The sequence below is a fragment of the Pipistrellus hanaki genome, assembly GCF_964339955.1.
Source record: "Pipistrellus hanaki genome assembly, chromosome: 15".
Classification (NCBI taxonomy): domain Eukaryota; kingdom Metazoa; phylum Chordata; class Mammalia; order Chiroptera; family Vespertilionidae; genus Pipistrellus; species Pipistrellus hanaki.
This window is the reverse complement of record NC_140517.1, coordinates 21,398,342-21,416,500: the sequence shown is the minus strand read 5'-3', so window position 1 is coordinate 21,416,500 and position 18,159 is coordinate 21,398,342. Positions and strand designations below refer to the sequence as shown.

Below are 18,159 nucleotides of genomic sequence, written 5' to 3'. Positions count from 1 at the left end.
AACGAGATACTACTTCACAACCACTGGGATGGCTATCAGAAAAAAAAAAAAAAAAAGAAGAAGAGTAGACAAGGAAGTCGAGAAAAAATGGAGCCCTTGTGCTGGTGGGCATGTAAAATGGGTTGTGCTTGCTATGGAAACAGTATGGCAGTTTGTCATTTGATCCAGCAATTCCACTTCGGGGTAATGCACAAAAGAATCAGAAGCAGACGCTCGAACACCCATCTTCACAGCAACAACACTCACAATAGCCAACAGAGGGAAGTAATCCAAGTGCCCACCAACAGAGGAACAGATAAACAAAGTGCGGTCTATGTATACAGTGGGATATTATTCAGCCTTAAAAGGAGAAGAAATTCTGTCCTGGCTGGGTGGCTTGGTTGGTTTGAGCATCGTCCCATACACCAAAAGGTTTCAAGTTCGATGCCCAGTTGGGGTGTATAAGAGAGACAACCAATCAGTGTTCCTCTCTTATATCAATCTCTCTCTCTCTCTCTCTCTCTCTCTCTCTCTCAAATCAATAGACATATGCTCAGGTGAGGATTTAAAAAAAAAAGGAAAGAAATTTTGACATGCTACAACGTGAAGAAATCTTGAGTTGCTGAGCGAAACAAACCAGTCATAACAAGACAAAAAGCATTAGATTCCACTTATATTGAGGTAACTAGAGTAATGGGATTCATCGAGACAGAAGGCAGAATAGAATTTAGCATAGGCTGGGCAGAGGAGGAACCAGGATTTATTGTCTAATGGGGGACAGAGTTTCAGTATAACAAGATGAAGAGTTCTGGAGATGGATGGTGGTGATAGTGCACCAAGTGAATGCCCTTAATCTAACAGAAGTGTACACCTGCTCAGATGGATCCTTGCGAGTCCTTCATAGAGATCTGTCTTTCTGGCAGCTGGTCCAGAACCTTAGCAGAGAGGACGCCTGTGATAAATCTTAGGTTATGTCTATTTTACCACAATAAAACAAACTGAGTCATATGTTTTAGGTCAATGAGGGGAAAGAAAGATTTTTTGCCTGAAGAAGGAAAGGCAACATCAAGTACTGATGGGTGAGCCTCAAACCCTGGTTCCACACCTGACCAGGTGAGGTGCTGCAGACAAGTTCCTTAACGTGCCCTGGCCTCCGTGTCCTCATAAAATGGACCGAAGGTACCTGCCTCCCCTGTCCGTCAGCATTCCCTCAGCATGAAAAGTGCTTAGCACCATGGCCGCTGCAAAAAGCAAGTTCTCAACAAGTGCCAGCTGCTGCCAGTTGGTCGCTAGAGATGCTGACAATGAAAACAGGTGCCCACGCCAAGGAAAGCACCCGGAGGCTGGGCACCCGCACAGGGCCCACTCAGAGCCTGCCTCCTGCCCACAGAGTCTTTCCTTTGCTTCTGTGGCTCCTTTGTTTTCTTTCAGGAAACGCAATTAGTCGTGGGCGACAGGAAAGGAGGGGAAACTGGCAGAACAGAAGTCCGTGCCCTTTCGCTGGCCCCTTGGTCAAAGTTCCTTTTGAGAAACTCCCTCGGGGCCTCACAGAACCACAGGAAAGGTGGGATTTTCCACACGCTGGCCTGGCGGACCGACGGCAGGGCTCTGCCACTGGGAGGGAGCCTGGGGAGAGGGAACAGAGAGGAATCGAGTCCAGAAACAGACTTCCTCTCTGCGGGAGGTTCTGGACCAGCTGATGTAAAGATGGACCTCTAAGGATGCGCAAGAAGGAGCCATCTGAGGGAGAGAACCACTTCCTGACAACAGATAAAGGAGCCTCAGACTTGGGAACAAAACCAACAACGCTGTACCACCACTGCACGCGGGGAGGGCCCAGGAGGCTCCACCTGTCACCCCTGTGCCAATCTCAATTATGAGTCACCCCTGAGCCACAGAGAAAGGAAGCACTCCGAGGAGGCCCCACCCCAGGCTGAGAGAGGCCAGTGTGTTCTGAACCCTCCAACGAGGGACCCTCTGTTCCACCGCTGTGACCCTGGAGCAGGGCCCAGGGCGTGGGGCCAGAGTGAGTGCAGAGTGAGCGGAGGAGTAGGGAAAGGCGGACGGGGACATGGAGCGGGCTGCTGGCTGACCTGACAGTACTAAGCTTTTCAGCATTCAGAGTTACTGCTTCCACATCAGGCTGTTTTAGAAAGAACATAGAAGGACTCAATGACAGGGACCACTGGCCTGGCACAGAGGTGCCCTGGAGAGGGGAGGACATTCAATAGCAAAAGGGAGGGAGTCACTGCCTCAGGTATGACAGGAACATACCTTTCGTTTGCTGTTGTTGCTCATCCTCACCTGAGGATTTTTTTTTTTTTCATTGATTTTTAGAGTGGAAGGAGGGGGAGAGCCAAAGAGAGAGAGAGAGAGATTGACATGACCGCACGGGGATTAAGCCTGCAACCGAGACACGTGCACTTGACCAGAATCAAACCCTGGACCCTCCAGTTCGAGGGCCGACGCTCTATCCACTGAGCCAAACCACGTTTGTGACAGATGTGTCCAGCCTCAAGCATTATGTGCTGACAGGAAGCCACTCCAGGATGTACTGTTCAGGGAACAGATCAAATGCACTGAAATGTATGTTACCACATGGCCGTCTCGTCTGCACGGCCCTTATAACCATCACTGTTCGCTTGGTTTACTTCTGTATGGCACATCTCTCCTATCACAAAGTGAGGGCAGGAGCCAGGCGATCCTGTTTCTCCCCAGGACCCAGGGGTGCTCAGATGTGAAGGCCGAAATGATGAGGTCCAAAAGCGCCATGCAGAGAATTCATCTCCGCAGGTGGACTTGAATTTTCCACTGCCATGAGGCTCCGCCCCCAGCACCTAGCACCGCGTCAGGCGCTTTGTAGGTCAAATGTGACCTCGTGAGGACCTTTCCCCAGCACAAAACATGACCCATTCCCCAACCCCTTTATCATTTCAAGAAAGAATGAAAATTAGAGTGCACCGTGATCTGGAAAAAAACCCCAGGATGTGAACAAATGTTACCTGTTTCTTCTGGTTTGATCCACCGAATAAATCTGCTTTCTCAGCCAACTAGAAAGAGAGTTGAGGCAGAGAGAGAGAAAGTTAAAGAAAGGGTACAAGTCTGAGTTCTATGGAGCAGGGACTAAGGACCCTGGGAAGGGTTTTCCAACTTTCTAACTTAGAAAGCAGCTTCCTCCTTGTGGTCAAAGAATCCTTCCTGAGCCAAGAGGCCCCTTGAGCCCGTACAGGCTGGCGTTCTTTAACGGGTGAGTCCCTCTGAGGATATCCATTAATCCCCAAAAAGCTGGTCAGGAAAGTGGTGGAAATCGGAGGGATTTGGCTTCCGGGAAGCGGGGAGGGGACCATCCCAGTCAAACATCCACGTTGCTGACCAGACACTCCTGGTGGCAGGTGGAAAATTCTGGACCTTGCATCTGACTGCCCTTGGAGTCAGCTAGTGCCTTCTTGGATCCTTTAAGAAGGAAGCCCTCTGGTCCTCCCCTCAAACACAACACCAATGTAGGTTTCTGCGTCATTTCAAAGCACTCGGCATGCTAACAAGCCAAGGCCAAGGCCCTGTACTGAGAGAGTCTTATTCTGGGAGACACTAGAGGGTCCACAGTCACTACGGGGCATCTACTGCACACAGGATGCTCGAGGAACCTCCAAGACTGAATGTCATTGTTCTTCCCTTCACCCATGTTGGCTACAGGGAGAAGGGCTGAGTGAGCGAAGACAGAGACAGCATGCAAAGCCGATACCTCTCAATGATGGTGGGGGTAGATGCGCTCATCGCTTCTTGGTGTAAGATCTTCAAGCCGGAGAGCCACTTGGTTGCGTCTTCCTTCGAGTCAGCTGGTGAGGTGAATGGGAACAGAACACTGGGTTACGCTCTGGGATGACCACTGCTTTGAGACCTACTGACCCTGGCTCCCCACCTCCCCAGCCCCATACAGATGGTGGGGGTGGGAGACACCTGTGCCCATTTGCCGTTTTGCAGCAGGGCACCAAGGAGGCATCTCCTTCATGCCTTCAAGGCTCTGAGACCTGCTTTTGGTCTGAGATGAGGCCGTGAGTCTATTACGAGCCTTCCATAGCAGAGGTGGCAAGTAGGCATTTTGTAAAAGAAGGTTTAGCTGTTAACCCTATGCTAATGGACAGGGCACATGGCCTAGAATAATTTGTACCATAATCCTGTTTCCCACCAAGGCCAGAGAGGAGGGTGGGAAATAGGAGATGCTGATGCCCAGGAGGGAAGCGGAAACAAGTGGTGGTGAAGAGCTTGGCATCATCGCCAGGTCCCACGGCGCCACTTCAGGGCTGTGTGACATTCAGCTGGTTACTTAACCCCTCTGTGCCTCATCTCCTCATCAGTGAAATGGAGCTGGCAATGATAACACCAGATCTAGTTATTAAACATCTCCTAACCACCAGGTATCTTGTCAGTCCCAGACAACATCATGCCAGCATTGCTGCTCTCATTCTTCCCGTGCTGATGAGGGGAAAACCAAGGCTCAGCAGGTTGAGAGACCTGTCCCAGGGCCAAGAAAGGAGAAGCTGGGGTGTGAATCTAAGTCTTTCCCATCTCTATATCCAACCTTGAATTCCAGAGCCCTGGGAGAAGAACCCCGAAGTGAGACAGACTGGTATCCTCAGCTCTGAGACTTGCTTGGTTTATCCTATTCTCCTACCAAGAACAGCAGCCAGGCTCTGCCTGAAGTGGGGTTAAGTGGACACAGCTCTGAAGACTCAGGGTTACAATCCCCTTCCTCTCCTGCCCCATCTCTGCCTCCCACCACACACCATCAATCAGACATACAATCATTATTCCCCAGATCCAGCTTGCTATTTCCCTAAATCCTAATACAGGGTTGGGCAAAAGTAGGTTTATATTTGTTCATATGGAAAATAATATAATAATCCTATATCATAAAAGGCTAATATGCAAATCAACCCTCACAAGATGGCTGCCTGCGACCAGGCCGGCAAGGGGGTTAGTGAGGAATGACTGAAGAGCAGGCTGTGTGGGGTGACCAGGCCAGCAGGGGGGTTAATGAGGGACAACTGAACAAGCAGGCTGTGTGGGGCAACTAGGCTGGCAGGGGGGGCATGAGGGGCGACCAGGCCAGCAGGGGAGTCAGTTAGGGGCAACCAGGCAGGCAGGCGGCAGATGAGCGATTAGGAGCCAACAGTCCAGGATTGTGAGAGGGATATCCCAAATTGGAGAGGGTGCAGGCTGGGTTGAGGGGACTCCCCCCTTGCATAAATTTCATGCACCAGGCCTCTAGTTAATAAACAATAATACAAGATTAAACTGTTTCCCATACTCACAACTGTAAAACTACTTTTTTGCCCCAGCCTATATATGCAATACCCTCTCCTTCTTTCCTCCCAATTGCTCCTGATGCCTCAAAAGCCAGGTTAAACGTCACCTCCCCACTCTGCAGAGCCTTTCCTGGAAACAGACACTCTGCCCCACAGCACACGGTATTATGCTGGGACTATTGCTCTTATAACAGGGGGCTGACTGTAAGCTCCTGTCCACACATCTGTCTCCTAGATACTATGAGCTCCTTGAAGGCAGCAACTGTCTTCCTCATCTCCAGAGCCCCACTGACTTCTAGCACAACCCAGTTCAGAGCACGGCTCAAAAAATGCCTGATGGGGGAAAATGAATGACAAGTTAAATCAACGATGGCTATTTGAAATATGCCTGCTACTGCTCACCTTTCAAAGCTTCCCCCCACTTTGGTCGACTTTTAATGGTGTTCATTTTCTCTCTTATCAGCCAGGATTGTGCATACAGTTCTAAGTTCTAGGACTGGCTCTAAAGGCAACTCCAAGCTTCTGTCCTGAGTTAACACGCCTCAGCTCTTCGGCTGGCCTCTCAAAGGCCTCTCTGGCTTTCTGGTGGATTCACAGTGCTGACCAGAAATCTGACCTCCGGATACATATGTCTATACATGTGCCCATATGCATGCATGAGTATAGTATGCATGCATGAGTACATGGGCATGTTTTCTTGTGTGAGATATGAGATTTCTAGACAGTTCCTTCAGATTAGATAAACTGAGTAAGTGGCGTAGGCCAGGCTCCGCTGAAGGAAAATGTAACTTGCCGTTAGCTCTCAGCATGAGCCAGGCAGGCCCTTAACCTAATCCGCACAACATCCCAATGAAGCCAGCATTACGATTCTCCCCCTTTCACAGCTGAGCAAACAGCAGCGCATGGGGGCTGAGTGGCTGCCCAAAGGCACACAGCTAGAAAGGGGCGGGGTTAGGATTCAAACCCATGGTGCCCCCAAACACATTAGTAGGAAGGCAGGGGTGAACATCCTGCTTCTAGGGAATGCCCTAAGAAGGAAACCGAGGCACGGGGAGGCAGAAAAGCACCCGGACATGCACCCACTTGCTAAGCTGAGTGTGCTGAGGACGAACTGGGTGCCATACAGGATGGTGAAGCAGCAGTCTTCCTTCTGGCGGACTGCCTTCGCACGCTCGAAATCCTTCGAGTTCTTCCCTGGGCGGATTTCCTTGATCTCCATGATATCCACTGAAAAAAGAAAATGAACATGAACCCATTAGAAGCCGGAGCTCACTCCCCCGAGGATGCAGCCACATGCCTGCATCCCAGCAACGTGGCCCAGCTCCTTCATTCCCCAGCCCCTCAGCCCTGCCCCAACTGCAGGATTATGTGCAAACAAATAAAATGCTTATGGTTTTTAGCCACTCTATATTGGAATCGTTCTACAGCAACAGATAACAGAGATAAAGAGGAATTGACCCAAGGAGACCCCTTCCCTGCCATGGGATAACTGTGCACTGTTACAAGGAGACAACCTTGACAGATCCCTTCCTCCCCCCCCCCCCCTTTTTTTTTTGTCAAAAAGCACCTTTTCCTGGGATGGACCCTTTCTTCGTGCTTCAGATGAAGCTGACCCACCCCCCTTGACCTCCCACCACAGCAAGCCAAAGCCAGGTCCAAGGGTCCTGGAAATAACCAAAGTGCCCATCCCCAGCACAGTGATTGGTTCAGGGACGAGCACATGGCCCAAGCGAGGCCCATCAGAATCCTCCTGGGACTTATTTGGCCAGAGTTATTCATAAAATTTATTCGGCCTCTGCCAGCTGATAGAACATGAGGCTGGGGAAGCAAAGATGGCATGGAAAGAAAAGATTGAGCCCCGATGCACTATTTGAAGCCCTGGGTCCCTTGCAACCGTAAGAGTCCTGGTACATACAACTCAGGGCTTGCGCCGAACAAAGACACAGGAGAGAGACGTATTCCTGGAAAGAAGAGGGGAGGGGAGGAGATCTCAGCTTTGATGCAGGATCAAGGAAGAAGGCAGACAAGGTCTAGAAGGTGAGCGTAGCGTCAGGGTTGGAAGAGCAGGGAAGGTGCGTGGCCATTTGCAGGCAGCAACAGAGTGTGGGTGCAGAGAATGAAATCACAGACGAGAGGGGCTTTCTGACAGGATCTAGCTAGATTGAAAACACCAGCTAGGCCCTGTAAGAAGGGTCCAGAATCATGAAGTAACATGCAAAGAATGTAAATAAACATTTGTTCTGCACCCTATGAGTGGTGGCAGCCACACAGATCAATACATGTGATAAAATTCCGTAGCACCATGCACCAACACAGAACACAAAATAAAACACGATTGCATATAAAAACGGTGAAAATCAACTAAGGTCCGTAGTATGTTTCATAATGTTGTCAATTTCCTGGGTTTTTAACTATAGTTATGAAAGACGTTACCAACAGGGGAAGCTGGAGGAACGGTACACAGAAACTCTGTACTGGTTTTTCAGTGTCCACAGGAATCTAAAATTGTTTCAAAATAAAAAGTTTTGAAAACCACTGATCAACCACAGGAGGCCCTATCCCTGGAAGAGGCGATGGAGTCTATAAATCTGGGGCAGGTAGAGGGGTGGAGATCTGACCCCCTTCTTCACCCAACCCTAAACCTCGGAGTCTTATCTGTTCTTTTTCTTTAGTCCACAAAACAAACAACAGGACACAGATCCATTGTGTGTTCTGAAATTCATAACCTTCTAGAAGGAAATGAGCACTGCTGATGTAACTGCTTTGGCAATAACCTAAAAACATGAAAGGTATTTACATTTATTCTCAGAAATTACTCACCCACTCAGCTGACTGCTAATCAAATTGGCTTCAAGCAAATTTTTTCTATCTAACAATGATTACCTAACCAATGTCTTTCCCATAAAATATCTCTAAGAGGGAATTTTTTAATTGGTCTACTGTTTTGTTTTGTTTTTCTTTGCAGCAATATTATAAAAATTTGAGCCTTGACCAGTGTGGCTCAGTTGGTTGGGCATCATTCTGTGCAGAAGGTTGCAGGTTCGATTCCCGGTGAGGGCGCATGCCCAGGTTGTAGGCTTGATCCCTGGTTGGGAGTGTACAGGAGGAGGGAGATCGATGTTCCCTCGATGTTCCCTTCTCACATTGAGGCTTCTCTTTATATGTCCTTTTCCTTTCCTCTCTCTATAAAAATATTTTTTTTAAAAAAAGCAGAATTTATTAAGACCTCCCTGACTACTCTTTTAAAAAATTTGACAGATGTGACTGAAAAAATTTTTCAGATAATGTAACATTATTGTCCTCAGGCAATCACCACGTCTTATCAGTTCTACTTTCTAAATCATCTTGAATTTGTCAACTTCTATCCATTTGCAAGGCTAGCACACGTTATATCTTGCTTGGTCTGCTGAAGTAGCCAGCAGTCACTCCCAGAACCATTTTTATGAAATGCTCATGCCACTCCTGGGCTCCAAACCCTCAAGGCTGTTAGGACTAAGAACCAAGGCCCAAGGTTGACCCCTTCATGCCCTCCCCTTCCATGCTCCTGCTACAGTGGCTCAATCTCTGAACCTCCAGCCAGGAAAGCTCTTAGCCTGGTTAGCTCCGAATTCTCCCTTCCAGTCTCAGGCCACGCACCACCAAATTCACAGACAGTCCTCCATCCCCTCCTATTATACATGCCAAGCCCTGTCCCCAACTCCAGGACCAGAGGCAAGTGCTTACTAGTGTGAACTGTGGATTCAGTGCCCTTTCCCTAGATGGTGCTCCTTCCCTCACGTGCAGAGATGGTGGGATCCAGTGCAGCCTAATAAGTAGTTGTTGAAAGAGGAAAGGGACAGAGGGAGATGGGGACACTGACAGGGACAGAGCTAGAAATGGGGCAGAGGGAGAGGGAGACACAGACACACACACAGAGATATGAACAAACACAATCGGAGACACCCACACAGTTTCCCTCTCTCCCCTCCCCCGATTCGTACTGGCTCATTCACTATGCTTCTGAAAAGACTATGCTTCCTCCATTGAATTGCTTTTGCTCCTTTGTAAGCAGTCAGTTGACTATAGTAGGGCGGGTCTATTTCTATACTCTTTATTCTGTTCCATTTCTATTTGATTATTCTTTCGCTGACACCACACTGTCTTGGTAACTAAGGCTTTACAGTAAGCCTCGCAGTAGGGTGGCATCCATCCTCTGGCTTTTTCTTCACTATTGTGCTGGCTATTCTGGGCCTTGTGCCTCTCCACAGAAACTTCAGGGTCAGTTTATCAATAGCCACACAATAGCTTGCTGGAATTTTTATTGAGATTGTGTTGAATCCATAGGTCAAGTCGGGAAGAACTGACATATTGAATATTCCTGTTCATGAACCAGCTATTCATCATACATTTAACCATCAACCGGACATTCTAATGACTGTACCTGGTTCAGGTCCTGAAGAGTCTTACAGACACATCAGTCTCTTCCTGGGTAAAAATAAAGGCAATGACAATCATGTAGAACTCTTACAGTGCTAATGCTTTCTGAGTGAGGCAGGGATTCTTGTTCAGGAGTTTACTGGGGAGGGTAATGCTCACAGGAGAAGGAGTGTAAGGAGCAGGATGGGGCGTAGAAAGCTAGATTAGGCTGTGGACTTCAGCCTGCTGGCACGGGCTCTGGACCATGGATCACCTCAGGGAAGTGAGTTCTCCTGGGGGCAGGAGGCTGGCCTCGTCCTCCCTGCCTCCAGCAGCTGGGCAGGGTGTACAGGCCTGCTAATGCGATCGGGTGGGCCAAGACAACACCTTTGCACTGACTTCTCAATCCTCACAACACCGTGACGCAGATATACTGGCTGTCCCTAGCTTATCACTGTGGCATGGGGTCCCCCGGCCAGGGTCACCAGCTGGCAAGTGGAAGAACCAGGATTTGAACCCTTATATTGCTTCTTGTGGTCAAGCAAGAGACTATGAGAAGCAATATTAGGATCTGCAGCCCTCATCCCACTGTGCTCCAACAGGAAGTCCCACTGCATACATGCACGCATGCATGCAAGCACAGGTTGCCTCCTGCCCACATCAGGTCTCATTTACGTGACTTCTCCCCAATTCTGCCTTCATCTCCACCTCTCTGAATTGACCGGCCTGCTATTTTATGTCTGTGCTATAAGGTTCCTTACTAGCCCCGTTGGCATTTATAGGGGTATTTGTTCACCCCCAGGAGAACAGCGATTGTGTCTGTCCCTTTACAACAGGAGCCTCACAGCCGCCGACATCAGAGCATGGCTCAGAGCTGAACGCAGACCTCTGTGCAATGAGTGAATTCGGTTTCTCGGTGTCTTGGTTTGGCTTTCCCCAGAAACAGGCCCTGAGACAAGGACTTGAGCACAAGCCGTTAATGTGGGAGGTGATCCCAGAAAACAGCAGTGGAGGAGCAAGCTGGCACCCTCAGGGCACTCTGACAGTCCTGAGAGTTCACCTCACTGAGAAGCGAGGGAGCTGGGGTCCTTACCCCACACTCCCTATCTGCTGTAGGCTGAGGGCTGCGTCTGGGGCCTTACCTCCCCAGGCCTCAGGCCTCAGGCTGCAGTGTTCACACCATGCTGCCCTCGGCTTGCGGAAGAGAATGCTACAGAAATTGGGGTCAGCCCGCCACAGCCTTTGCTCGGTCAGACAATCCATTTCTATGCCACCCCACTGGACACAGGGACCATTATGTCTGAGGGAGCAATGGCCCACGGTCTCTCTAGTTTAGGCAAATCAGTAATGAATGTGGACAAACACCAGTTACTGAGGAGATCAGCTTTCCTGGGCTCCCCCAGCAGAGCCACTACAGGGAGACAGACAAGATGTGACTGTTCCACAAAAAAAAAAAAAAAAGATGTGACTGCCCCCGTATATTCCATAGTCCCGAGGTATCTCAGATCAGCAGGTGGGTCTGGAATTACAGATATCAGTGGGTGTTCTCTCTCTCTCTCTCTTTCTCTCTCTCTCTCTTAGTATAATGTCTTTATTAAGATACTAGAGGCCTGATGCACGAAATTCATTCAAGAGTAAGTCTTCCTTCCCCTGCTGCCAGCACCAGCTTCCCTCAGGCATCAGGACCCAGGCTTCCCTCCCAGCCTCAGTTTCGTCCAGAACGTCATCCGAAAGAATGTCTGGTCTAATTAGCATATTACGCTTTTATTATTATAGGTGGCTCACATACTATACAACTTATCCACTTAAAATGCACAGTTCAGTAGCTTACAGTACATTCAGGCACCACCAAAGTCAATTTAAGAACATTTTCATCAGCACAGAGAAACCCAGCCCCTTAGCTGTCACTCCCCACCTTCCCCTCAGCCCCACACCAGCCCCTGCCTCTACAGATTTGCCTAGTCTGGACATTTCATATAAGTGGAATCCTGTAACATGTGGTCTTTTGTGCTTGGCTTCTCTCACTTGGCATAATGTCCTCAAGGCTCACCCATGCCCTAACCTGGGTCAGGGCTTCACTGCTTTGTAGATGAGTAATATTCCATTGTCCAACCACCTACTGAGGGTTGTTTCCTCCATGCAGCTATGAACGTTCACATACAAGCTTCTGTTTGAACACCTGTTTTCAATTCACCTGCTTTCAGTAGCTCCTCAGAGGGAAAAGCAACCCACCACTGCCTACACCCTCAGGGCTCCAGGGGAAATGGTGAGGTTCCCAGCCATCCACTGGAGCTGGAGAGGGCATGCATGACCATGAGCCTGTGGCTGGGGCTCCACGAGAAGACAGAGATGGAGCCCCCACCAAGCCCTTCACAGCTGTCACTATCACTTCCCAGGCCTTCTGGGTGAGCAGGGGCCAGCTGTGGGCACCAGAGACTACTTACTGTTTGGCCACCCCCTTGATTGATAGGAGCCTCAAGAAGGCAGGAAGCAAGTCCCTCACCAGTGGGGATGGTTTTCTATGGTAATCAGCAGTCCAAGGGGCCTGCTGAGCATTTTTGTTGACATGCCCTGCACTTGATCTTGCACCATTCAAAGGCACCCATGGGTGTGTAGCAGGGAGGCAGGGAAGGCCTTTTGTACTCACATTAAATCAAGTTAATCCCAAACCACCTTTCTGACCAGGGCTGGGGTTGCAAACTCACATATTCCCAGAGGCTTTCTAAGTCGGAAGAAACTTGTGGCTGGTGGTTACTGGATGGACTCAGGAACCAGCCCACTTGGGTTCGAGTCCAAGGTGGCTTCAGGCAGGAGCTTCACCTCTCCATGCCTCCGGGTGACCAAGAGAAGCACTAGGTGCTCTTTGAGGATTAAATGAGTATGTGTCTGTATGCGTGTGCACATGTGTGTGTGTTAAAATATAATAGTGCCTGATTTTAACTAATAAAGGTGTACTAACTTCTAAACTCTTGTTAGCTATTATTTTTAAGATTAATGCAATTGAACAAAGCTGCTCAAGTAAAGCATGAGAAAAACAGTCCCTCAATTTATCTGTTGTGGGAATTGAAGAGGCAGATCCATATGTACTGCTATGGAAAAAAAAAAAAAAAAAAACCTCCACAATGGCGTATGTAAAATAGGATCTGGATGTATGTGCCTAAGTCTGTAGGTGTTTGTTTAATCACATGTATGCACACATGTGTGCATGCAAATATTATACACAGGTGTCTATTGTTACCTAAATTCTATCTGAATATTCCCTACAACCTCCAAACATCGTTAACCCAAAATGCACCTGTGCTGAGCCCACACCTACAGGCACCATGAAAATACTGGTGTGTATCAGCTGCAACTGGCGCTACAGGTCCAGTGCTTTCATGTTGAAAGTCATCATGCATCTAACCCAGGGTCCCGCCTGCTTAGTGCGTCCTTCTGGAGCCCTAGCATTGGCTTCCAACCAGCAAATGACCAGAGTCCCAGTTAGATGACATCTTTAGCGTTTTTAACAGACTATTTCACTGTCATGTCTATTAAGTTACAAAGTAGAGGACAGAATAATAAAAAACAAATTCCAGAACCAATCGCATGCAGTATCCGATGGAATGTTCACAGACATGCCCAGTAGCAGTGCATTAAAGTGACAAACGATTAGGTATTTGTTGCTGTCCATGCAGAAGTATTTGATGTGCTGGTTTCTAGATGTTTAAGGGTGTTAAGCAACACGGGAGAAACCTGGGTTAATACACTACATTTGTTTCCATGTAATAGGACGTTATATATTGCTGTGTTGCCCAAAAATGATGCTCTCCATCATGTGTTCAGGAATGCAGTGGGCTCAGCTAAGAAGGGATGCCTGTGTTTTTACATGTGCATGTGTGTCTAAAAGTGTAAGAAAAGGTTTAAAAAAAAATTACCACCAATTTGCTGACAGGAGTTCCAGTGGGAAGGGTGATGAGCAAAATGGCTGGCATGTGGGACTTGGCCTGCACTGGTTGGCATTTTTGCCCAGGGCACACACAGCTCAGATGACTGACTTTATTCTCAGAGTAGGCTGCGGTGGCCAGAGCTCAGACCCTGCATGCTGGTGCGGTGGGGCTCAGCAGCAGTGCTTCCTGCTTGAAGAAGTACGATAACAGCCACAGCAACAAGACCTCGTCTTTGCACAACCCTCCCCCCTTCCCGGCATCACCTGGCCCTCCCCAGGTCCCATAACCTCCCGCTGCTCTCCCCAGCAGTCACCTGCAGACATACAGTGGGGGTTTCAGCCCCCTTGCTGCCTAACTCTACTGCCCCCTTTGCTAACTGTCCACATGATGCTGTTCTTCAAACTCCTGTTTCCTCTCTCCTCCCACTGCTGATTCTGGGCCCCTCTCAGGCTGCCCGCCACCAGGCCTGGACTTCCTCTTACCTTCACACCAGGCACGTGGCCTTTTCCCCAATCCCCATCCTCAGCCTCCAAGGGCACCATCTGCCAAGCTTAAAGCATCTTCAAGGAAGCTCCAGACGGATTCAAGAGGAGAAGAAACAGCCAAAGCTTGGCTTGCGCCTTCCCACATGTAGGCCACCCTCCTCTCCTACTTTCTGTCACTCCATCAGCCAGGCAGCGACTGAGATCATGCTGAGAGCGAGCCAGTATGAAGCAGAGAGACCCAGTCCCCATCCCTGGAAGCTCAAAGCCTGGGAGAGAGGACAGACCCTGTCCAAACCGCCACCTGAACACGTCAACCTACATCTCAGAGGAGCGAGACACCATCGACGACTGGGACTTCTCCCCAGCCGCTGCAAGTGTCTTGGCTGAGTTCTGAAGGCTGGAATGAAGCTGGTGACAGGACAGGAGAGAGCCCTGGAGAGCAGAGACCTTCAGACCCCTGCTCAGCTCCACAGTGGCAGGTGTGGGCCTGGGGGAGTCACCTCTGCTCCTTCCTCACCTGCACACACAGTGATAACAATGCCTCCCTCACTGAGCTGTCCTGCAGCCGAGATGCAGTTACACGCACTAAAAGCGCTGTGGTCCAGGGAGGTCTCAGGCAAGCTTAGTTGAGCTATGGGGGTGAATGTTCTCTCCTCCACTTTCTGTGACACCTTCACTACGCCTGGTGGTTTCGCTTTGTCTCAGCACTGTGTCTCAGTGGAGGACCCTGCTCGAAAAGCCAAGGGGGGTGGGTTATTTCAAATACACGGCGACATCTGACCTGGAAGCCAGATTTTTTTTAAAAGTGTGATTTGCTGCAGCACACGTCGTTAGAGAAGGTCTAACGTGGGAGAGCAGAAAGAGCCCAACGTTACAAGAATCTAGCAGACATGCGCTTCAAGTCGAACTCTACCTACCTGAACTATATGAGACTTGAGGGGGGTTTCTTTACCCTGGTTCTGCCTCTGCTTTCTCATCCGTAAAATGGGGAAATGGTATCTATCCCACAGGTAGATATACCTAAAAGAACTTGGTAAGATATAAACTGTTCTGTGAGTTTTAAATATTAATATCATTTTAAAACCTAGAAATGGAGGCACTGCCCTCATGTTTGTTAAAAAAAAATAATGAACAATTGCTGAGAATATGTTGACAGTCAGTGCAGAACATGCCAGCCTCACGCTTCCCCCTGGAGAGACTCAATAACAACATTCAAATTAATTAGCTAGCTGGCGCTGTGATGCTGTGTCTTTACCCAGAAATGTGAGCTGGATGGTCTCGTGGGGGGTTAAAGTGATCCTGGAGAAGCTGACCAACCTCCTCTTTCCTCTGGGGGCTCCCTCTACCAAGGGGAGCAGGGAATTCACTCCAACAGGAAAGCCTGCAAGAAGAAACTGGGCATGCCCAGCGCAGGCTGCTTGTCCAGATCTGATTCAATCTCTGTCCCAGGAACACAGGCTCTGCCCTACTCCCTGCGGAAGCTGCTTCTAAGACGCCCCTGGGCATCCCACGGTCCAGTGATGGAGTGAGCAAGCCAGGGGACGGGGCCACAGACTCTCCAGGCAGCTCAAACACAGAGCAGACCTTCTCGCCTGTGTCTTGGCTCTCTATTGTGTCCGCACTGGGGAAGAGGAGAGAAACGGGAGCTTTATGACCTGGCCAGTTAAAACCCAAACACGGACCATCTGATAATCCTTTACATGTTCATTGCCATAGTGTCACTCAATTCTGATGCCTACTCCCTCCTGCTGAAATCAAAATGAGAATAATCTCAGGTACTGACATGGAAGATGATTAAATGGCACACATATTGCGTTATGTCCTGTGATGTATTTTAATGTGAATTGGAAAAATGCTCATCTAGCACCTCTGAATGGTGAGATCAAAATTTCTCCTTTATAAATTGAAGTTAGAAAGAGTAAGTCAAATTTAAGACATGTATTAGGTATAAAACAGATGGAATGCAGAAAAGACAAAAATCATTAAGGCATGAGAGGAAGAACTTATCATTTTATACAGAGCCTCTTAAAATGTTAATTTGTTTTTGCTTTAAGCCAGTCCTGTATTATCAAAACTACACAGGAGAGGCCTGTGTATAATAACAAAATACACATGTCCCTTCCTGCCCCTCCAGACTGACCAGTTTTTACTTTCGTTTTTTGTTTCATTTTTGTTTTTTGGAGCCATATACTTTTGTTCCTGACACTATTTCTCACATTTCAGTCATTTGATTATCAGCTTTATAAAGCTTGTCGTATCTGCATAGTGCTGGCACTGTTTGTCTAATATTTGTCTTTAAATCAACTCACGCTTTTCACTTGAAGAGCTATAATATATTTTAAGAATAAGTTTATGCCTTTGGTTAAAAAAAAAAAAATCTCACCCATCTATAATAATAAACACACAATATGCCAAATAGACTGGACAACCTTCCAGATGAAGCGGGGACGACGGAGCTACGAGGGAAGCCCGCGTCCCGGGTGCCAGCAGGAAGCTGGTGCTGGCAGCCGGGGGAAGGAAGGCCTGCTCTTGCACCATGCCTCTAGTGTCAAACACAAGGCCCGCGGGCCAAATCCAGCCCGCCAGGCCTTGCATGTGTCAAACACAAGGCCCGCGGGCCAAATCCAGCCCGCCAGGCCTTGCAATGTGGCCCGCACCGCGCTGTCATCACTGCACTCTGCTGTCGGTTTATGACATTGTCAGTTTATGACTGTTCAGTAAACCATTCGGCCCGCGATTTAGGCTGGATTTTAGGTTTTGGCCCCTTCTCTGATTGAGTTCGACACCCCTACGTCTAGATCCAACCTGGGAAGGGTGAGGGGTCACGTGTCAATTTGAGTCTCCACTCACCAGTTGTGCGTCTTACCATATGTATGTTATATCTTATTAAAGAAAACCTATGTCTTTCAGAAAGAGACATTCAAATGTTAGAAATGGAGGTGGGTGTGGCTATTAGGAGGGAAGCTGAGGGGTCCTTCTGGAGATGGAACTGTTCTGAATATTGACTGTGGTGGTGGGTGCAAGAACCGATAAGTGAAAAAATGATATAGAACTAATCACACAGAGGTAAAACCAGGGAAACTGAATAAAACTGGCAATGGATTGAGTCAATGTCAATATCCTGGCTGTGATATCACACTACAGTTCTGAAAGGGAAATTGAGTCAAGTCTACATGGATCTCTCTTCATGTGAATCTACAATTATCTCAAGTTTTCAATTAAAAAATAAAGAGTATCAAAAAAGTAAAAAATAAAAAACCCACACACATGCTTATCCCAAACACATGTTCTCCTTGACATGATCAGCAAGGCCATAAAGGACTCTCGAGGGAACTGTGTCCCTGACTTGCGTTCCCTGGGCGCTGCATGAAAACCCTGCTTTGCCATGGCCCCCGGGGCACAGTCCCCTCTGGGGGACACTGGAGAGAGCATTCCTCACTCCCACCCCGTAGGCCACCGTGCCATCCCAGAAGCCAGCTCCGTGCTCTGCTTTCCGCCACAATCCATACTATTTCTAGCCCAGACCAGAAATAGATGCTCGTGCTGCCTTCTGATAAGGCAGTCATTGAACCCCAGAGGAAGTGGCATTGCTGGTCCTGGCGTGGGGGCCCACCCATTCCAAAGGACAAAGACAACCGAGAGCACAATCTCTATGGAAGTCTGCAAGGAATCTGCGTGTTCTTGGTCCCCACAGAAGAGAAAACACAACACACACACACACACACCCCACCACTTTCACCAACAGCCTCTCATGTCCTCACACCCTTCCCGACCGCAGCCCAGCCAGCAGCACTGCCAGAACATACGCTCGTTCTTTGAGTCTCAGGGTTTGCCCTTTGTTTTTGTTTTATAGGGAAAGGAAGGTTCTGAGAACATCGACAATGATCTCAACTTTGCCCACCTGGGGTAAAGAAAATTCTAGAAGTTGACTGATACTGCATCCTTCCATGGAACATGCTGGTCCTCATCCCCCTGCCTGGGACCTTTTAGCTTCCGAGGAAACCAACGAGGAGAAAGAGAAGGGGAGCCATGTTTGTAGAAACACCTAGCATAGTGAGGCAGCAAACC

General features: G+C 48.7%; 1 protein-coding gene across 3 annotated transcripts in view; it reads right to left on the bottom strand.

The window, feature by feature from the left end:
• The window catches only part of PLCG2 (phospholipase C gamma 2), a 148,793-nt gene that overhangs the window by 91,113 nt on the left and 39,521 nt on the right, over positions 1 to 18,159 (bottom strand). For all 3 annotated transcript variants that reach the window (XM_084905552.1, XM_084905553.1, XM_084905554.1), the window contains exons 3-5: positions 6,369 to 6,512; positions 3,722 to 3,815; positions 2,982 to 3,029 (exon numbers count right to left, since the gene is read on the bottom strand). In XM_084905552.1, the coding sequence (XP_084761678.1) occupies positions 2,982 to 3,029; positions 3,722 to 3,815; positions 6,369 to 6,512 (286 nt within the window). The remainder of the gene's footprint in view (positions 1 to 2,981; positions 3,030 to 3,721; positions 3,816 to 6,368; positions 6,513 to 18,159) is intronic.